General features: G+C 36.1%; 1 protein-coding gene across 1 annotated transcript in view; it reads right to left on the bottom strand.

Moving 5' to 3' along the window:
• Positions 1-1,966: 1,966 nt before the first annotated feature.
• The window catches only part of LOC126961626 (rho GTPase-activating protein 7-like), a 207,545-nt gene continuing 185,851 nt past the window's right edge, over positions 1,967-23,660 (bottom strand). The window contains exon 5 of the mRNA XM_050802169.1: positions 1,967-2,650. Coding sequence (XP_050658126.1) covers positions 2,573-2,650 — 78 coding nt within the window. The 3' untranslated portion in view covers positions 1,967-2,572. The remainder of the gene's footprint in view (positions 2,651-23,660) is intronic.

Raw genomic sequence — 23,660 nt, 5'->3', positions numbered from 1 at the left:
AGAAAGATACAAAAAAAAAAAAAAAAAAGACAGGCCTTAGGGGTGGGTATGAAGCTTAATCCTATTTAAGAGTTCAATTAACCCCGAGAAGATTGAGTGGGTCTCCTGCCTTCATGGCCATTCCTCTGTCTAGTGGAAGCTTACAAACAGAGATTCATAAAGACATGAAAGAAGCAAGATTTATATTTGTATATAGTACACTCAAAATATTTTTAATGTTTCAAATAATAAAGTTTAGAAATAGAATTATATTGCTTAGACTGTTACGGTACTTAAAACTTTTGAAATAAATCACATTCTCTTTTGAGTTGTCATATTTGTTACTATGATTCATAAAATATTCAAACATGAGCATTTGTCTTGACAGGTAAATTGAGTGCCTTGAAAAAAGATCCTTTCTTTCTTATACTTAAATGATCAAACAAAATTACATTTTCTCCTAAATATATCAGCATATCCTCCAGAAATCTAAATAAAAATTCATTCTGGAGTAAATTCCAGTCATTCTAATATTTTCATAAAGAGCAGAAGTCAGGTTTTGCTCAAATCAGTCCATCCTGAGTTGCTAAGTGTCTGAGATGGGGCATCCAGGTGCCTGGGGCCTGTAGAGGTCATATATGTTATTTTATAGAACCTCTGAAAATTTAATCTCTTGATTCTTTTATGTGTGCCTCAGCCATATAGAAATGACTCAAAAAGATTATGTAAGGAGGGACTATTAATTTCATTAAAAAAAAAGTTGTTCTTAAGGCGGAAAATTTCCAGGATTATGACAAAAAGTAGTGGTTACATTATATTTATGTTCTCTAGTTCTTTGTTTTAAAAATATTTTCAGGCCTGATGCGGTGGCTCATGTCTCTAATCTCAGCACTTTGGGAGGCCGAGGCGGGCAGATCACCAGAGAGCTCAGGAATCTGAGACCAGCCTGGCCAACATGGCGAAACCCCGTCTCTACTAAAAATACGAAAGTTAGCGGGGCGTGATGGCGCAGGCATGTAATCCCGACTACTCAGGAGGCTGAGACAGGAGAATGACTTTGAAACTGGGAAGTGGAGGTTGCAGTCAGCCAAGATCACACCACTGTGCTCCAGCCTGGGGCAACAGAGTGAGACTCTATCTCAAAAAATAATAATAATAATAATGCTAATACAAATAAAAATAAAAATATTTTCAAAATATTCGAGACGCTTGACAGAACGAAGAGCTTCTCCCTGTCAAACTGAAGCCATTTAACTGGAAGAGGAGAAAGAGAACTCTCTGCCTTCCTCTCCCCTCTAGCCATGGCATTTCCATTCCTTCTTTCCCCCGCTGACCAGCCAACAACTCACATCCTCATTTTCTTCTTGGGGTGTGAGAAAACTTGCTGACATTGTGGAATAGGATGACAACTTTGTTCTGTTATATACTTTGTTTAAATTGCAGTGAATCATGGGGACAGCTATTTAAGATATTGGAGATTTAACACTTTAAATCCATTCAATATGTGGTAAATATATTGGTGAAAAAATAATTGCGGTTTGGCCATTCAAAGTAATGGCCAAAACCGCAATTATTTTCAATGGCCAAAACCACAACTGCTTTTGCACCAACCTGATATTAATCCTTATGGTATTAGTACATTGTTATGTTGTGTGATTTTTCTCTTGAGCTGACATGTGATGCCAGTTCAATATTTTCCCTCTATTCTGAAGAGATACTTTTCAACATTATTGAAGTGAAGAAATGAGATACAGCCTAAACATGAGACAAAAGTTTAGCTCACAGAAGGACACAAGCTAGGAAAATTCTGTGTAAAAACTATCTAGCAGCAAAAATAAGATCACTGACATAGACGGCAAACACCCCCGCCAGACAAACTCTAATGCTTTAGTGTAAAGGCACTTGAAATTTTAATATTTTCTCTAACATGAGACTATAAACTTTTAATATACTTCTTAAAAATCACAAATGTCTACAAACTAAGTGATGTACTTCAAGTTAGATAATATACCTTTAATCTGTTTTTGTTTTTATTACACAGAACACGTAAGACAGTATGATTTTTTAAAAGCACATAGATCTACCAATCCAAGTCTAATTTTTCATATTTTCATTTCTCATCAGTCCTTGTCCATTTCCCATAATACTGTTAAATAATTATAATTAGAAAAACACTAGAATTTTTTCTTCAATACAATTAGTCACATTGCTTCATCACTGTAATTTTGATAGTATAGCATCAGCTTTAAGCATCAATTACATCTTTTTCTGTGGCTACTAAGTAATGAAGATTAAAAATAAATCTTGGTAATTATTAACAACTAATTTCCAAATTCATTCCCCAGAACGTTGATCAACATCTAATTCTTTTACTTAAGAAAACAATTATGGTTGCAGTTACAAAGAAGACCCCAAGAAACACATATCTTATTGTAACACAATGTCGTTATGTCAGAAAACCACATATATTTTTCTTATATATTGAGCAAAACAAATTTCTTTTACAGATTTTAAACAACATTTTCCCAGATATTCATGAGATGTATACATTTTATATATTTAATAAAATGCCTATTTTAAGGTGAAATTTATTCTAAAATAGATTGGTGAGAAAACACAACCAAAATGTCAACTTACCAGCCTTTTCCTTCTCTGAAATACCTGGAATAGCCTGAAAAAAAAAAGACACAAAAATTATGGTATTATTAGGAAGAAACATCAAAAAGCATCATTAGAAATAAAATGAAGTATAATTAATGAAGCAAAAATGAAATAGAGCCTGCCAATAGAAAAATTAGCATTTTGGAACTATCAGTAAAATCACTAAATCTGTCTTTGATAACTGTAAATCATCTTCTAATTATTCTCTTGTCTGAAGTCAGACTCAAATGAATATATATCCATATTATCTTTAACACTGGCAAAGGGCTGGGCGTCGTGGCTCACACCTGTAATCCAGAACTTTGGGAGGCAGAGGCAGGCAGATCATTGAGCCCAGGAGTTTCAGACTAGCCAGGACAACATGGTGAAACCCCATCTCTACAAAAAATACACAAATTGGCTGGGTATGGTGGCATGCACCTATAGTCCCAGGTACTTGGAAGGCTGAGGTAGGAGAATCACCTGAGCCTAGGGAGATAAAAGCTGCAGTGAGCTATGATCGTGCTACAGGCTCCAGCCTGGGCAACAGAGTCAGACCCCATCTCAAACAAACAAACAAACAAACAAACAACAACATTGGCAATAAATGAATCTAAAAACACTTTGAATTGGGGTAGAACTTTCGTAGTTAAATTTTCTGGTCCTATTTTTAGGAGACAGAAGCAAATTGGTTAGTTTCTGGGCATTTCAAATCTCTTCCCTGTTGCTTATTTTCTCTGTGCACTAAAGTGAGCTATCTTACCTCTCAAGGCTCAGGTTTCTTCTTTATTAATCACATCTAGATCATCACATCTACTTCACAGGATTGCTGAAAGAACTAAAGGAAGCAGCCTCTATAAAGCATAGCAGATCTTCAGGGAAAAGTCACTCTTACTATCTATTAAAATGGGCCTTGGTCCAGTGGGTTAGTTGACTGATGTGAAAGATTTAGAAGCTCAATCCCCAGCATTTATCACTATCATTATTTAAAAACATAGGGCTCAGAATGAGATCTTTCCAAGAACTTAAAGCTTAACTGTCTAGTTCTACTGTTTGTGGATACCCCTAAACAAATGAAGCACGTTGACTTTCTGGTTCTCATTCATCTCAGTTACTCATGTATAAAATATAGTTGAGGATGTATTAACTGACCCACTGGGATTTGATGCCTTCTACCCCATAACCACTGACCACAGGATAGATCCAAAGGTGATATTTCTTCATTTCTTCAGGGACAACATCCTCAGAGTTGACGTAAGAAAAGCACACTCAAATGGGTATTTTGTGTGTGTGTGTGTGTGTGTGTGTGTGAGAGAGAGAGAGAGAGAGAGAGACCCAAGTACACCTCTGTTGTGGATCAGCCCAAGAAAATAGCATCAATCTTCATTTCTAGAAATAGCAAATATCAAGACGTCTATATCCTTGTGAAATATTGATTACTGCTGAGATCTTCACCTTTGGGATTTAGGGGATTTGGTGATTGATGCAATTATTCAACTAAGGTAAAGATTTCCTTATGGATAAAAAGTAGAGGCTGGGCGTGGTGGCTCACGCCTGTAATCCCAGCAATTTGGGAGGCCAAGGCAGGTGGATCACCTGAGATCAGGAGTTCAAAACCAGCCTGATTAACATGGTGAAACCCCGCCTCTACTAAAAATACAAAAATTAGCCAGGCATAGTGGCAGGTGCCTGTAATCCCAGCTACTCAGTAAGCTGAGGCAGGAGAATCTCTTGAACTCACTGCAGAGGTTGCAGTGAGCCGAGACCGCACACCATTGCACTCCATGTGAGACTGTCAAAAAAAAAAAAAAAAAAAAAAAAAAAAAAAAAAAAAAAAAAAGTAGAGATACGGGGGTTGCTTTGGCAATATTATTTTATACTGAAAGCATATTTTGACTCAATCTCAATCTACGTTTAGTTGTTCAGCACTGTTCTCTGGGTGACTCCACATGCTCCCAAAGATGCAGATGTATGGATTAAATGGCAGCTTGGGGGATCAGGCCCAGAGATCAGGGCTTCCAATGAATGGCATAGGCTGCCAGCATTTCCTGGGCATTCTTTCATTTATTAAAAAGTCATCTGACTTTTCTTCTTCTTCAAGAACTTCTCTGATTCAATACTAGAGGAAAGCAATTTCCTCCTTTTACAAGTGATCCTACAGTTTTGGTAATGTTTGTTTACTTTCTATGTGTCTCTTACAACGTATTTAAAATTAGAATTAAATCCAAACTATGTATTAAATGTTAAGTCTAGCCCCTAAATTTACCCCTGATCAGGGGTTTTAAAATACATTCTCTCTTTTGTGAAAAGCAAACGAACAGAAAAATAAAACAGAAACCCTTCTTTTATCAACCAGACTGGAAAAGTTGGTGACAGGTAATTCAAGAATGTTCCTGGAGAAAGTTCCTCAGGATAAAAATAGCGAGTGCTTACTGGGTGCTTAGTATGTGTATGGTCCAGGTTTAAGCTTTTACCTGCAGAAATTCACCGCATCTTTAGAATACCCTGTAAAGTCCTGGAATGTATAGTAACTCTTTTGAGGTCATACTGTCAGTAATGGAAGCAAGGCACAACACGGGCATGCTGGCCTCTAAGCCACACTAAACAGACTTATTTTGAAATGAAGGAGGAAAAAAGTTTGGATTGGTCTCATAATAAGACATTTACTTAGAACACAAAATACCTGTACAAGAATATTTTGTATGGGACATTTAGACATTGTCTAAAGAAGCCTGCTCTTCTCATGGCAGACACATTTAAGTCAAGTTGAATGCTTTGCCCCAAATCACAAGTTGACCAGTGACAAAAACAAGTCTTTTCTATATTTTATTTGATTTCAGAAGTATATAACCAAGCATGTGTAAGTAAATATTTAATAAAAATGATAATCAGTGAGTTGGGGTATCAAGCAAAAATATGTTTTAGCCTCCTTATGGCCAATGTCCATATTTCATGTAGCCAGTGTCAATTACTTTAGAGTCTCACCACACTGCATGATTTTTAAGCTACCAAAGCTCACTTCCATTACATAACTTCAAAGACCATATTACAATGTAGAGAAACGATAGTCAAAGTGTAGTATTCCTAGAATTTTATAACTTCTTTTTAAGAGTAAAACCAGATAGTGATAACAGGTGGATATTCCTCCAATGGTTTATCTTTGAATTTGAGGGAGAATTGTCTCTCTAGAAAGTTGTTTATGAATAAATGTATTAAATTGTTAAATTTCTGAAATTTTCCATAGATGAACAGCATTAGGGACAATTTAAAAATGTTGACCCTTGCTCTACAGTTAGTTAAAGCTGATTGTTAATTCTTAATTACATGCCTCACATTATCCTAGATACAAAAACTCTTAGGAAAGTTTTCTTCTTTGTGGAATTCATAATCTAATTAAAGAAGTTACAAAAAAGGCAAAGAATGGATGCTGAATGCGAATGATTAGCCACATCACTAGTTTGGCATTAAAAAGAGTGTGAAGAATATAGATCATTAGTACTATCCAAGTAGAAATGGAATGGTTTTCTTGGACATGAAACCCTTGGGCAGGAGGCATTGATTGGGGGATTCTTCTCGTCCTTGGTTTCTGAGAAGAGACCTGGATAGATTTGGGTCCATGTTCTGAGGTCCCATCGTGTCATATCTAGTTCTGGGCTCAGAAATAAAATTTCACACAAGCTGACTATATAATAGGGTACAGAGTAGGTGTTCATCAACATTGGTGGAACTAAAACACCAAATGCCTATTTGTATATACAATTTAAATAACATGTATGATTGATGCTTATGAGAAAGCTCCCATAAAAGGCATATTTTTGAATTCATTAGGGGCTTTTGCTAATAGTTGCCATATGTTTCATTTGAACTGCATCCTCAGGAAGTGATTTAATGTTTCTTGCAATAAAGCAATTAAACAGGATTTTCCTGCTGGCCATATGGGTTCGCTGTAACTTCATATTTTTTTTTCTCTTATTTCTCAATGGAACAAAGGAAAGTCTACAAATAACTTCCAAATGAAAGGGGAGAAGAATCATCCATAGTCTTTTGCTTTTCTTGTCTAAGATATTTAAATAATAAGATAGCACCTTTTCTACGGCTCCCAACCACCCCGGCCCCCTATACTGAGACCGTTTAATAGTTCTCCACATGTAAAGATTTCCATTGAAGCTGGCCAGGTAAGGTGTTGTATTAATACGATCGAATTTGTAAAAAGCCATTTAAAAAAGCTTTTTTAGTAAAAGAGAAGGAAACAATTTGGTTTCTTCTAATGAGATCTTTTAAAGCTGTATGTGGGAGCTTAGACTGTGTGCATGTCTGTTGGTGTTTTTGGATGTGAAAGATGGTTGGGGAAATGCTGATTTTGACATGTCACGTGGAAATGTTCTAAACATATATTGATTCTTTGGGTCTGCTGCTGAGATGGCTTTCTGCACTTCCAGGAGAACCTCAGATGGATACCTTTTAGGAGCTCACACCAACCACACGGAAGCTGCTAACATAAATAGCATCATAAGTAATAGGCATCCTATCTGAATCCATGACAATTGACAATCTGAATATCTCATCAATGGAAACATTCTAATTGAACCAATTTCTTCCTGATGATTTTAGGAATATGCTTTTTTTTCCTATTTTCTCTGATTTTAGGAATATGTTTTTCTATTTTAGAAATAAAATGAAATATTTCTATTCATTTTCTTCAATATGTTATTTTTTTATGACATTTTCCTCACTTGAATGAAATATTTTCCTCCTAGTTCTTTAGAATCAGGAACATAGAATACTATCATTAAGAAGGACCTTATAGGCCAACCTCTTCAAACAATTGGCAGCTGTGATAGTATGTAAATTCTCCTGTGTTCCGTGAAGCAAATTTATTTTTTGTCCTGCAGTACACAAACAGAGCACTAGCTATTTTGTGCTTTCTCTTTTTATTGTCAGAGCTTTCTTTTACATGATTTCGAATATTCAAGATGTTCGCACAGAAGTGTTTGGAGTGCTCTGTTTATCTCTATAGAAATTTTCTTCATTTGCCTTTTAAAAAGTGGCTTAATTCATAGAAAAATCAGTGACAGAGTAATTTACCCCTTTTCCTTTAAAACATTCACTTTTGTTCCCACAAAAATATGTTCCACAAAAAAAAAATTGCAGAGAAATTCCAAAGTAAGTAATTCTGTCCTTAGAAATTGCAAGAAAATATCCTTCAGTGATGGAACAGCCCCTGTCTCAGATGAGGGCACAAGAGCCCATTGTGGGCACATGGGCAACAGGAAGTGTTTTGGGATTCACATTTTTTGGGAAGACATGAAAGACAGCATGAAAGAAAAGAAGGTACATGGGAAAATGGGTTTGTTTTCGTCTCTTCTTCATTTAAAGACTCTTTTGAAATCACTCCAGTCTGCAATATTGTTAGCCAGTCAATGATTTCAGTCTGCTTTCATTTGAACAAAGAAGTTTATTGAAAAGCTGTGTCTGATTGGCAATCTGATATCATCTATTTTGGTTTACAAAGTAATTCTCTAGCTTTGACAGTCATCATTCTTTCATTAAAAATATAGTCTGTTCTTGATGGAGAGGGATTTAGAGATCATTCATGTTTCCCAATCTTCAGTTCTTCAAATACCACCTTCAGAATTTTTACTATATACATGTATCATCTATAAATTATTGACTTAATAATTTAATAAAATCAAATTTAGATACATTTTCTATTTTTTACTTTTTCTAAATAATAGAAATGCAAAATTTATGGGTTTGATTTGTGGGTTATATTACTCATAATACATACTAGGATACATAATTATAAAATTTCAGAATGTTTACCCCAGTATCAGCTGATATACCATTAGTACTGTAAGTACTATATTTCGCAAAACACTGATTTAGCTCTTTCTCTCTCATTTTGCCTATGAGGATGTTGAGACCCAGATAGGTTAAGTGACTTGCCCAGTACTATATGGCTTTTTGTGTCCAGATGGAAACTAGACTGGCATGTGTCTTTATAACCCTATCTACTATACCATTATTCATAAGACCGATGAAGCCAGAGGTCAGCATGGCTTCATCCTTCCTAGTGTTCATGATTCCAAATTAACTTAGTTTCTTAATGAGATCATAGAAGACAATGGAAATTCAGTTTCAGAAAGGAGAGATGATGTGCTGGTATAAAGCATTGCCTTCAAGGCACAAATATCTATAACCAAAGTGAAATATTAATAAATGCACGCACAATTATCTGAGAAATGTCATTCATGCTGTGCATCCTTCTTTTTCTAAAAAAAAAAAAAAAAAAAGGACACATCTTACTTAATAGAAGCTGTCAGCCATATTGAGATTTAGTCCCCCACTGAAATCACTGACTTTAACAACTGTCTTTCAGTTTTGTAGACTGAAATTACAGCTTTATTTATATTATATGGTGTAGAAATTTAGGGTCTCAGCTTAAAATAGTTGTTTAAACATTTGAACAAAGGCAAAGTTGGTTCTTAAGGGATATTTTGGTGCCGCTCACAGGTATGTCTGTTGGTTATCTTGAGCAGAGATGACATGACCCTCCACTAAATAAGAATGAAAGTTGGGATTGTGACCTTGAAAATTTTTTCTTTTCCTTTTCAAAACACTGGCATTTACTGTATTTAAAGCCGGTAACTCTCTCTTCAGCAAATTCTGCAGAATATGTTACTCCATGCTGTCTTCCGATAGCTAAATGTTGAATTTCCGGCTGACAAAGCTCTGGTTGAGGCCACTTTTATTTGGAAATGTGGTCTAAAATAAATACTAATCATTATTCTAAGTTTTTTTTTTTAAATAATTTCTTTAGCAAGCTAGATAAACAGAAAGGGCCCCATGACTGGGCCACATTAACTTAACTCTTCTCTGTCTTTATTGAATTTTTTAATGATAATACTCTGTATCTCTAAGAAATTTACAATTGATGATTTATTCATGACATATCCTTCAGATATATTTTCATCCTCTAAATTCTTTTCAGAATTTAAGAAATCATGTCTTTCTCTATGTTACCATTAAAGTTTATTCCAATTGAACATTGCCAACAGAAAAAATGCCTATTAAAATTAATGAATATATTTAAGTATTGCATATTAATGTATTCATTCTGTCTATATTACATATATCTTCTTAAATTTGCAAACTCTTCAAAATAATTATTTTATTGTTCTGTATGTTGATTTGCCTGTGGTAGCCACTTAGAAATACTGACTATTCATGGTAGTTTTGTTTTTTTAAGTCTGATCTATGAAAGTTCACAATTAAGGAGTAATGTAGACATGTAGGCTTATTTCCAGTGAAGATGATGATACTCAAGATAATTAACTTATTCAGCAAGCAATTGACTCAAAATAGCTGTTTATCTTTCTTTTTGTTGGACGATATCAACCAGCAATTTATCTTGCCTTCAATGTTACACTCCTCATAATGATTCATTTTGTCCGTGAAGTCTGAATCGTAGCTTTTTGCTGGTGCGAAATGCTCCTTCTCACAGGATTTCCTGGGCATTACTAAGGCAACGTCCCTGCTGAAGATTTTTACTCACAGCATTGTTTTCCTTAAAATGCTTTAGTGATTCTCTTTCTTCTTCTTAGAATGCTCATTCTATAGTAATGTGCTCTGAGATCCTCATCCTCGTGTGCCTAGGTCTAGTTAATCATAAAGACTCATGCAAAGTACTCACTACCTACACGGTCTTTTGCTAAGTGCAGTAATTGCGGAAAAGAAATTGAAGACATGCTGTGAAAAGAAGTAATCTAATTGTGAATCCACATTGAGGACTGAAACAAAACATTAGAGGTGAATATGAACATGTACAAGGTTTCTTACTGCCACTTATTTGCGTGATGATTTTTGGCAGTTTTCTAGAACTCTCTGAGCTCAGTGAGATAGGGGTAGATATAGTAGCTACATCCTGGGGCTATTTGTGAGGGTTAAATGAAATTGCTGCATGGGAAGGGATTGTCATACAGTTCCATGATTGTGAACTATATTCCTACTGTTGTATTTGTTAATATGAGATTAAAAACAACTACTGTATATATTTATTTGGAAATAATGCAAAGCAAGTATAGGTTGTCTGTCTCTGAGTCCTCCTCTTCCTCCAGCCCGCTTAACTTGTTTCCACATGTTTATTTCTCCTTTATTTATTTTGAATAATTTTAAATTTTTTCTGTGAGATTTTGAAAAACATTTTCTTTTTTTTCAACTATTTTCCTTAAGTTTTATAAAGCTCAGTGTGGAGGATATAATCCTTCTCCCTCAACTTTAATTTGAGATTTGTCACCCCAAACTAGCTATTACTAGCCATTACTATTCTTTGTGCTTTTAGGTAAGCCAGTGATGATATTCTACTTGGGTCTCCATACAGAGGAGCAGGCTCCCAGTTCTGTAAATCCTGGAGCAGGAGACCCGAGGGCATAAGTGGAAATGATCCCTGTACCAGAAAATGTGGAACGTTTATATTCTGCACTCATGAGAACTTTGGGTGACTTCTGAATTGTAGGAGATCCCTGGGACCACTACTCGCATTTAATCAGAACTCTTCACAGGATTTATCACTTACTGAAATTTCCCCAAATGAAAATGAATTCCATTCACTATTCATAAATTATTGAAATGTATTCATATAATTATACATATAATATACATATATAGATATATGTATATTATACGTATATAGATATATGTATATACATATATAGATATATGTATATTATACGTATATATATGTATATACATATATAGATATATGTATATTATATGTATATTTATAATATACACATATTACACATATATGCATATTATACATATATTTATAACATATATTACACATATATGTATATATAATATACGTATATTATAAATATACATATAATATACATATATTATATTATAAATATACATATAATATTGGTCAATAGACTTGGATAAAAACAGAGGTAACATATTGGTTTACAGTTTAACAGAATAGCATATAATATCTAGCTTATAAACAAAATAACGTGTGTTGTCAATCTGTTTGTTTTGTGTATTTTCACTTAGTGTCTTATAAAGCTGAGAGGTAAAGCATTTACTCGTAGCCATCTTGGTCTGGTTAATTATTACCAATTATATTCAAATATAAGCTTAATTTCATTTTAATAATTCAATGTCTGCATGTTCATCTGTATTACCCACCATTTCATAACATCCAACTTAAAAACTTTTGGTAGATCCAGGCTTCTGGTAGAAGCTCAAACATAAACCATTAAATCAGAACCACAAAAAGAATACAGATTAAAACTACTTAAATGATATACATAAATCTCTTTATGACGAACCGTAATCTTGTTCACTGAATTGTAATTTATTCTTATCAAATATGACTTCATAAAGTGGGCTCTTGGCTGGAACCCAGAAACATTTTCATTACAGGGAGATATTCATTGTAGTGGTAACCACCCACAAATTTGATATATCTTATGCGTGGTCTAACCTAGAATGTGCATCATGATGCCAGGATCAGTAACATGTAGGTTTTATTTTGGCTGAAAGTAAAGGCATTCTAATGTTCTGCAGCTCTAATGAAGGTCATCACTTCAGGCCTGAGAGTGTGCAGAATCTACTGTAAGTGACTGGGAACTAAGGAAGAAGTTTATGACACAGAAGACTAACAGAACCTGATGAATGGCCTAGTGCAGTAGCTCATGCCTGGAATCCCAGCGCTTTGGGAGGCTGAGGCAGAAGGATCCCTTGAGCCCAGGCGTTCGAGACCAGCATGAACAAGATGCTGAGACCCTGTCTCTACGTACGTACATACATACATACATACATACATACATACATACATGTTAATAATAAAAAGAAATTGATCAAAAATTTCACGAGAGGTTTCTGGAATCAGGATGATAATCAAATAATAGCCAAACATTTGGTGCTTTCAAAGTGGTAAATTGTGTTAACATTGAGATCTCTATAAACATTCTGCTCTTTGAGGGCGAATGCTTGGGCAGAAGAGATGTCCTTGTTGGCACCTCTGAGGTACAGGTCTGAATCTATCTATAAAATGTAAGAGGAGTCTGCTCTATGGTGTCAGAAAGACAGGTTAAGTTAGAGGTGAACTTGATGTTGGGGCCTTTCAATTGCCTGCACTTGATAACATGGTAACTATTCTGTGACCTCGCTCCTTAAATCACAGGAGCCCAACTCAATTTCTTCTACCCCGTTGATGACCTAAGTCCCCGTATTTTGTTTGTTAATTTCCATTTGCTGCCCAGCCCCCTCACCCAGATTTCCTTTCTATCCCATCCTCTGTGCAGGAAGGGTGACCTGGATGGAGACAGGGAGTCATATGCTCAGGTTTGCCTGGGATAATCTTGGTTTAAAAGATCTCTTGATCAGTTTAACATTTGTCTCAAAATGTTTATTTTTGATGACATAAAGTTATTAGTAGTTACATTAAAATTATTCAGGGTGGGTTTGTATTTCCAGCTTCTATAGTCTTGTCTAGTATTGTGTGAGATGCATGTGCAGAGAACAAAGTTCTCACGTTAGTATGGGGTTAAATCTGAAAGACTATTAAGTGATAAACAGCCTCTCCTTCCCTGACCCCTTTCAGATGTAATCTAACCAACACCTCCCTTTCAAGAACAGCATGCAGGTTGCCTACTGGCTTAACAAAGTGTACTCAGACACACTGGTTAGGGACAGCTAACTCTTTCTGATTTCTGCTGGTGATGGAAGTGTCGAACGATGCCTCCCTACCAGCCACTTGGTCTACCAGTCAGTGTGGTCTGGTGCCTGCTGCAGCCTGTAGGACCCACAAAGTCTGACAAGGTAGAAGGGCAATGTGGGTTAGGTGGATGTGAGATATGCAGGATAAACAGAGGTGCAGCACTTTTGTCCTAGTATATACAGAGTCATCGGTGAGTTCTTGGTATCATGGTTTTGTTATTCATTGTATTGTATAAAGCTCCAATTATGTAGTTAGATAATTGTTGAGTAGCATGTTTCTTTTTTTTTTTTTTTTGCAATAATGGTAATTAATTTTGACAACTTTCTCAACCCTCAAAAGTGTCCCAGTCTGGATGATAATATATATGAGAATGCTTTATATGGATTCCATCAACAGGGTCCTTATTCCTCTTGGCTTCCAGGTAGACTGGGTCCATGGCAAGCCGTAGAAGGAGACAGAAGGGGAGGACAGTGAGGTTGGATTATCTACTCCCTTGGATCCTACCTGGTATGATTGCTTGGAATTTGTTGTGACTTTTCACCTGAGGTCATTGGTTTTCTTAGGGCAGCTGACTTTGCAGACCTTTTCCCCTCTGGGTTTTGTTACTTGCTTCCTTCTCTGGTCTTTTGGGCCTTGGGGTGATCAGCTCAGCTGCTACTAACCCCCTGGTGACTGTAGTATCCTTTGTGTTTCTCCTACCGTACAACTTTGCGAATAGTCCCTGTGTAACTAATCCCTTCTCAAATAATCTTGTGTTAAGTGTTTCTTGTATTTTCTATTGGATTCTTAATTGAATCTATTCCTTTTCTTTTCTTCTATGAATGAGCATTGAAATTTCCTCTCTCCCCACTCTCTTCCTATGTGGAGAGTTACGTGAGGCATAGACTGTAATAAGTGAAAAAAGTCTTACATCATTTATGTACCATTAAAGTCTACCTTAGTTCCAGAAAACTATATTTCAAAATGGGTCAATGAATTATGAGCTTTCTGTGAGATGTAGTTTGTAGCACTGACATATTTTCAATTTAGACTAATGCTGAAAAGATTCAAATCATCAAGTATAACGAAGGTTAAGTAATAACATTAGCAATAAGCCACATTTTTGTTTATAAACATAGATGGGAGGATAATTAACTAGCAAGTATGAAAACACTAATGTCCAGATTGAATTGCTTCAATACTAATTTTCTCTAGAAAACCCATTAAATAATTTGAACATTCAAGATAAAAGCATAGACTTTATAGACATAGCCAGGTTAACTGAAATTTACATGTAACTTTAGAAGTTAGATAAGATTGCTAACTAAACATTTTACAAAACATATTTTCAATAATTATTTATCAAAAGCTGGGTAAAAGATAGGAGATGAAGAGAGAAGGAAATAAATCTGAATTCTTGGAGAAAAGATAGAGATGAAATGGCTGTGGTCGGTAATTTTTTGACCAATATCACTGAGGCATAAAGATCGCATCTGTACTGGGCTGTGTCTGCTGTGTGGTGAGGGGAATGAGGCCTGAATTAAAGGCTCTGGGAGGTGATACATAGGGAGAAAGTATAGAAGGAAAGGGAGAAGTTCGAATTAGGAGATTTAAGAGGATTGCATTTACAAGGGCAGGCAGAAGTTGAGGAGAGTGGAAAGAGGATTGAGAAAGCAAAGTCAGAGAAATAAATTGTAGTCAAGAATCCAGTTATAGTCCTCAAAGTGGCCAGCATTTTGTGAATAACTAGGAAAAGTGATGGTAAGTTGCTTCTGTGACATGGGGGAATAGGCAACACTTACTTAGCGGTCACCGTAACTCTGCACTTAACTCTGCACCGTAACTCTGCCAGGCAGTTTTCTAAGTACTTGGCACTTATTAACTTATTAATAATCTTTTTAAATTAAATTAAGTTTATTTATTTTTAGAGACAGGGTCTTTTTGTGTCACCCAGGTTGGAGTGCAGTGGTGTGATCATAGCTCACTCTAGCCTCAACCTCCTGAACTCAAGTGATCCTCTTGCCTCAGCCTCCTGAGTAGCTAGGACTACATGCATGCACTACTACACTCGGCTAATTTAAAAAAAAATTGTTTATTTATTTTTTCAGAGAAGGGGTCTTGCTATGTTTTCCTGGCTAGTCTGAAACTGCTGGCCTCAAGTGATCCTCTTGCCTTGGCCTCCGAAAGTTCTGGGATTACTGGCATGAGCCATTGTGCTTAGCCATGTAATATAATCTTAATAACTACCAAAGGGTAGTTATTGTTACTATATCATTCTATATATGAGGAAATCAAGTCAAATAGAGCCAAGGTCATATAATTGACCCAGACCTCACCATTGGTAAGTGTCCATGGCAAGATTTGAACCGAAGGTTTTAACTTAGTTAAGTTCACGTTCTTCCTTTTTCTTCTACACAGTCTCTTTAGGGGTCACATTTTTGCTTTACTGCACATATCCTTTACCATAGATAACAGTAGGAAAAAAGAAAGTTAGAAACTAAAGATATTGGTATGGTTTTAATTACTAGTAACAAACAAACAAAACACCTAGTTGGAACATGGGCTTAAAGAAGTAATTGAACACTGATCATCCTTGAGATGCCTATTGATTAATCTTAAGGGAGCAGGAAACATTAACACAAAGGTAAGCCATGGACACATTTTTCCCTTTCTACATGTCAGTCCTCGGCCAGCTGAACCTTCCCTCTCTTCTTTCTGAATACCTTTGCTAGCTAAGCGTGCACTTAACAGAGTAAAGGGAGAAATCATAGTTTTTATGACTGCACTAAAAAGTGTTTATATACTTTCACGAGACAGATTGAATGCTCTGTGGTTTAGCCTCGTGTAATCTCTCTCCTGCAAAGAAACACAATTGAGTGAGGTTAACTCCAAAGCTGGGTGCTGACAAGGAGCACTTAAAATAGAGCTGGATTTTGCAGACCTGGAATTCTTCATCAATCAGCAGTGATGCTAACGGGTCTATTTATACCTATAATGGGGATACCTTTCATCAGGCTCAAATGTAATTGGTTTAGTAGCTGTGTAGTTTATAAAACTGTTTCTGATTAGAAGCACATCACCAAAATAAAAAACACTCAAAAAAGTGAAAGTAGCATATTGTAAGCATGTAAAAGACACCTGGTCTTAAAGAGAAGTTTTGCATTACAATTAAGATTCCATTTTCGCCTCCCTTCCCCACCCCGCCCTCCACTGGCAAAGAACGCTTGCAAACATCATTCTCTCCACAACTTTTCCATTATCATCTGTTTCTTCCCACCCAAGTGATATGGTTTGGATGTGTGTCCCCACCCAAATTTCATCTCGAATTGTAATCCCCAGTGTTGGAGGAGGGGCCTGCTGGGGGTGATTGGATCATGGGGGTGGATTTTCCCCTTGCTATTCTCCCCATAGTGAGTGAGTTCTTACAAAATCTGCTTGTTTAAAAGTGTGTAGCACCTTTCCCCTCACCCTCTTCCTCCAGCTCCAGCCATGTAGGATATGCCTGTTTCCCCTTTGCCTTCCGACATGATTGTAAGTTTCTTAAGAACTCCCCAGCCATGCTTCCCGTACAGTGTGTGGAACTGTGAGCCAATTAAACCTATTTTCTTTATAAATTACCCAGTATCGGGTAGTTCTTTATAGCAATGCAAGAGCAGATTAATACACCAATTTCTTTCAGTATCCTTCTCCAACCATTGTTTAATTCTTCTTCTTCTTATTTTTTTTTTTTTGAGATGAAGTCTCACTCTGTCCCTGAGGCTGCAGTGCAGTGGTGTGATCTCGGTTCACTGCCACCGCTGCCTCCCAGGTCCAAGCAATTCTCCTGCCTCAGCCTCCCAAGTAGCTGGGATTACAGGTGCACGCCACCACACCCAGCTAATTTTTTGCATTTTTAATAGAAATGGGGTTTCACCATGCTGGCCAGGCTGGTCTTGAACTCCTGACCTCATGATCTACCCACCTTGGCCTCCCAAAGTGCTGGGATTACAGGTGTGAGCCACCGCACCTGGCCCATTATTTAATTCTATAACCTTATTATTAGGGCTGACAAAAGGCTGGTTTGGATTTTAAGTTATTAAAAGTTATTGGCACTATGTCAAATGAATTCTAGTTTCAAATATGAACATTAGAATAAAATGCTGCTTTGTTATCTTACATTTCTTGCTAATATCCATTTGGGATATTTGGTCTTATGATTTCTGCTGTCTATGAAATGAGTTAAAAACATGTCTATTAACTCTTCATTAAGAGAAGTTCAGATCCTCTTTGCATAACTCTAACCTTTGTACTGGGTGCAACTTCATCTAATTATCTATCTTTTGGAATGAACAGAAGAAAGTATTTGTAGCACATTTAAAAATAAAAACATGAAAACGATGTGTTTTTTTCTTTTTCAAGGATTATAATAGAGCAGGGCCCCAAAGCCACACAACTGCTATACTCCTACCGTGGTTTGGATGTTGTCCCCTCCAAATCTCATGTGGAAATCTGATCCCCGATGTTGGAGATGGGGTCTAATGGGAGGTGTTTTGGTCATGGGGTGATCTCTCATGAATAGATGAAGGCTCTCCTTGAGGGTAGGTGGGGTGAGGTCTGGTTCTATTAGTTCCCATGAGAACTGGTTGTTAAAAAGAACTTAGGCTGGTCATGGTGACTCATGCCTGTAATTCCAGTACTTCAGGAGTCCAAAGCAGGAGGATTGCTTGAGGCCAAGAGTTCTAGACCAGCCTGAGTAACATAGAGAGACACCATCTCTACAAATAAATTAATCAATTTTTTGAAAAGAGCCTGGAACCTTTCTCCCCAGCTGTCTTTTGCTTCCTCTCTAGCCATGTGATCTTTGCACACACCGGCTCCCCTTCCCTTCTGCCATGAGTGGAAGAGCCCGAGGCCCTTACCAGATGCAGCTGTACAGCCCGCAGAACCATGAGCCAAATAAACCAATTTTCTGTATAAATTGCTCACCCTCAGGTATTCTTTATAGTGACACAAATGGACTAAGCAGATCCCAATTACTTAAAATACAAAATCTAGTACCAGGAAAGAACTTTTAAAAAATACTCATGTTTACTAACCTATGTGCTAAACAGGGAAGTAGTCTATAAAAAACTGGAAAGTATTAAGTGATTCAAAAATGAGATACTGGCTGGGCACAATGGCTCATGACTGTAATTCCAGCACTTTGAGGGGATCTGGCGGGCAGATCACGAGGTCAGGAGATTGAGACCATCCTGGCCAACATGGTGAAGCCCTGTCTCTACTAAAAATGCAAAAATTAGCCAGGCATGGTGGTGGGTGCCTATAGTCTCAACTACTTAGGAGGTTGAGGCAGGAGAATCACTTGAACCCAGGAGGCAGAAGTTGCAGTGAACCGAGATCATACCACTGCACTCCAGCCTAGCGACAGAGCGAAACTCAGTCTAAAAATAAATAAATAAATAAATAAAACAAACAAAAACAGATACCTAAACAGTTTAGAGCATTTTAGTAGCAAAGTGAATGTCCCTAATGTAATGAGGCCTTGTCCTCTTTCCAGTTAGCAGCATTCTTTTCTTCAGGAATTCGCCATCATACAAGCCTTGAATCAGGAGGATAATTCATTCAGTTATAAGGAAAACAGGTTTTCTCAATTTTCTATGATTTTGTAAAATGAGATCCAAATATACTTTTAAAATTGGCTGTTATTTGCAGGCCGTCTTGATAATAATTCACACCAAATCCACATAGGCCAGATGAGACAGCCAACCTATTTGTTTATGTGTCTGTTATTGGAATTCAGTAAATGTGCTACATTCTATGTTGTCTATTTTTAATTCCTGCAAATCTTTTCTTTAGTATCTGGGTCAAAATTCCATTAACAAATGCTGCATTTTCATAGATCCTCTATTTGGAGAACCCTGAGTACCAGAAAATTAAAGATATATTGAAGTAGACCTGAAAATTATTTCTATTCAAATGCATTATTTACATTGGGGTTTTACATGTACATTTCTTTCAAGAACTGTAATAAATTTTCCTTCATAACAAAAATTCAGAATAGAAAATACCTCAAGATTGCTTTAATTAAATGTGTTAATTTCTTAATCAAAACATTTATAATATTATCTATCTGGCTAGTTTGATTAGTACCCACTGCTGTTGAATAACTTTGATCATTTTAGCTTTGAAAGAACAGTATATCAGTTGCTAAAATAACTAATATAATCTTAATTGTTTTAGTTACATGTTTGAAAGCTTCTAACTCTATTTAAAGTACAAGTATGTTGGGGGCAAGTACGATGGTATTTATATTTGTTTGTACCCCCATAAACCCTTTTTTCATTTTGTTGGACACAAATTTTTACATTGAATTTTACTTATAACCTTGGATTTCATATACATCTGACATTATAACATATAATGTTGAACAACATATAGTTGAACTCAGTTGAGGATTTATACTGGGTATCTATAGACCTCAGATCTAGTCCTGTGACCTTAAGAAGGTTAAACACTTTAGATCACAGTTTTCTTAGTTATAAAATTTTAGCGTATCTTTAAAGTTCCAAATTTTGGATAATTCTTAATCTGTGCTAAAACACGCTATGTTTCTTTTGGAAAAGTGTGTCAGTAAAAAGCTGAGCCAAACTGGAATGAGTTCTAAGAAGTAATATTTCTTTACTGCGTCGGGATGCCAGTTCTCATAGAGCTTGCTATGATGAGTTTTGAATGTGTCCACAAATTCTTTAACACTCCCCCTTTTAAAAGGTGAAGCCTAGTTCCCTTCTCTGATAGACTATGGCAGAAGTGATGGTATGCGACTTCTGACACTGTTCCATAAGGCACTGTAGTTTCCCTCTTGCTCTGTCTTTTGAAAGGTTTGTACTGGCGAGAGCGAGCGGCCATGTCATGAGGATACTCAAGCAGCTGCATGTGGGTCACATGGCAAGGAAGTGAGGCCTCCAACAACCAGGTGAGTGAGCCATACTGAAGACAGACCCCCCAGGCCTAGCCAAATCTGTGGAAAACCCTATGACATAGGCTCAGCTAAATCCACTCAACTAAGCTCTGCTCCTAAATTTCTGCCCCATGGCAACGGTGTGAGACTATGAATGTTCATGATGGTTTCAAGTTGCTGAATTATGGGGAAATTTGCTATGCAGCAAAAAATAACAAATGCATTTCCCTACTTATTTAAATGAGGAACTTATGACTATCTTTCATATACATCTGCAAAACTATGACTCAACTGAAAGTGCATCTTATTCCCTAGGGAATTAGGTTCTCTTAAAGCTCCTTCAGAAGATGGTTTTGTGTTCAAAGACATTAATTTATCGCTAATATAAAAATTTAAAATTTCTCCTGCTATAATTAAGTTGCATTAATTTACAAAATGGAAATAGGCAGAAAGTGGGCCTCTATTCTTTATTATTATTCTCTTCCATCATTCTTTGCAGTTAAGTATTTTGCTTGGGTTGATAGTCATCCTTTATTAATTTATATTTGTTGAGCTCTCTTGTATATTTTAAGTGAAAATAGGAACTATATACAGAATAATAAAAATTGATTTCTAAGCTTAAGGAACTTAGAATTTACAATAAATATTAACGTGAGCATACATAGTCAGGCATATGGTATTCGTGCCCTTTTTTTATATATACATAGAGATAAGGGAAAGCAGCAAAATGAATACCTTATTGTTTGGAATATTTACATATTTTATTTAATCCTCACAGCAATTCTATGAGACATAAAGTAGGCATTTTGCTAATTGGTGGTATTATTTCTTTTGTAAATAATATTTTTTATTTAAATATTAATATTTAAATGTTAAATAAATATTTTTCTGATTCTAAAATAAAAGTATTTTAAAGAGTGATAATTTGGAAAGATGCTCCAGCAAGGAGTTAGTGTAAATCAATTCAGCAAACTGGTTTATGGATTACGTGAAACAGCTAATGTGTCCCAATGTCCTTAATACCCTGGCTGAATTACAGCCTGCCAGGAGGTGCCACTGAGCCTGTCGGGGACAGACCTGTTACTTAAGAATAGTTAATAAAGTGTCTGACAAATGAGACTTATTTTTTTTTGAGTCTTGCATCAGAAGGAGATCTGAAGGCGTTTTTAATTTTTTTGTTGTTGCTGCTGCAGATTTCTTTCAAATGTGCTAACAGAAGAATTTCCAGAAATACCACTAAAAAGCAAATTCAAGGTTTTTAGTAGTTCATATTATTGAGGCATATGTAGTAGACATGTCTCTAGTGCAATTCTTTAAAAATGACTTTAAAATTAGCCTGGTGCGGTGGCGGGCGCCTGTAGTCCCAGCTACTCAGGAGGCTGAGGCAGGAGAATGGTGTGAACCCGGGAGGCGGAGCTTGCAGTGAGCCGAGATTGAGCCACTGCACTCCAGCCTGGGTGACACAGCGAGATTCCGTCTCAAAAAAAAAAAAAAAAAAAAAAATAAAATAAAAATAAAAAGCCTTTAAAATAAGATCTAACTTTATCAACATAATATAGTTTCATCATACTTTTTCTTCTTTGTGCTAACCTGCATAAGCTCTTAGCTCCTAAATTAAAAATATACCATGTACTTTTACTTATGAAATATAAAATAGAAGTTACTTTTTAAGATTAGAGTCTTATTGCATATCAAGCAGTTGCAGTCTTTACTAAATTTGAAAATTTTGGATTTAAGCCAACCAAAATGCAATTGTGTTTTCCTTAATTAATCTTGAAAGTGTTTCGTATGTGTGTGTTTGTAGTGTGTCTGTATTTTTAGGGTGACTATTAGAGATTAAATAGACTTTTGACAACACTTTGGTGATACTGTGCAAAAAGCACTTACCATAAAATAATCCAAATGATTATCTTGTTTGTGTTTTTAAACACTGAATGCTAAAATATGTCCCAAGTTTCTTCTTCTTGAAATGAATCACATAGAAAACAGCTATAACAAAGGTACTGGAGGTAAAGTTCACAACAGAGAAGTTTCTTTTAGCATTCTGTAACTTGTGGCAATTTATAAAACAACTAGGTAAAAACAAAAGGAAGAAAAGATAAATCTCAGAAGTTGGTCAGGGTAGGCTGTTTGCTGGTTTATTCAGAGCTCTGGAGGTCTGGAAAGGAAGTAGGAATGAGACTAATGAGCTTTTAGTTTTCAGAACAGAGCCAGTCCCTTAAAGAAACTGTTTGATTATTTCGTGGATGGCAAAAAGGGGTAATGTGATACGTACAAGACATTTTTTTCTTGCTTCCCATATTCCTACTAAATTGCACAACACTACAACACTTCCCAAACATGTAAACATGTTCTGGGACAATAATTCTGTACACACACACACAGAAAATCTCACAGGGCCATATACGCTGGTGTAAAATATAAAAGGTGGTTGACGGGTGGGTGGTTTCTGAAGCCTGATCCTAAGGTAGAGACATAAAGCATGCTGTCCAAGAACAACTCTCAGTCAGCCATGGGTCTTTCATGTAAAGACCAACCTCTGAAAACATTTGGAAAATGCTATAAAGATTTAAGAACTTACAGAAAAAAGAATGTTTGGCATTATCACTGATGAAGTTCAGGACAGAATATTCTCTGGGAAAAATGGGCGTTAAGAGAAAAGATTGTCTTCTTGCATCACATGTTAAAACATGTAGCGCTTTATGTTTATTTCCAATTAAAGTAAGAAAATAACTCTTTCAGTCAATCATCCAATATATAATAAAGAGTACAGTCATGCACTGTAATGATGTTTTGGTATACACAATGTTGGTCCCATATGATTATAATGGAGCATATATAGAAACCTGACACATGACACTTGATATTGGCATTGCATAGTAAAGGAAATGGTTGACATTCAGTAATGGTGCTGGGCTACTTGGTTTTTCTTATAAAAATATATAAATAAAAAAATACCATCTACGTTTGTGTGAGTACACTCTATGATGTCTGCACAAGGATGTGTGTCACCTAATGGTGCAATTCTCAGACAGCATCCCTGCTGTTGAGTGATGCATGACTATATTGCAAGGCAATGATGAGGATATTAAAAATTATGAAAAATGAGATCTAAGAGAGAGAAAACTAATCCACATGCAAATTTCACTAAAGATTCAAGAGAGAAACATTTGGCCAGAAGAGGATCTAGCTTTTTATTTATGGAAGACTTGCGTTTACAGCACAGAGCTATGTACATCAGCTGATCTCTACTTAAGAGTTGGGAACGTGTTATAGTAGAACATCCAAAGGCTGACCAAAAAAATACATATACAACTATTATGTATTTATAATTTTTTAAAGAAAAGTACATATAATTGTGCATATAATCGTGCCACTCATAACTGAAGAGCTGCCTAC

Source organism: Macaca thibetana, chromosome 8 (genome assembly GCF_024542745.1).
Source record: "Macaca thibetana thibetana isolate TM-01 chromosome 8, ASM2454274v1, whole genome shotgun sequence".
In the NCBI taxonomy this organism is placed as follows: Eukaryota; Metazoa; Chordata; class Mammalia; order Primates; family Cercopithecidae; genus Macaca; species Macaca thibetana.
The sequence above is the reverse complement of the archived record's forward strand: the minus strand, read 5'-3'. Positions and strand labels throughout refer to the sequence as shown.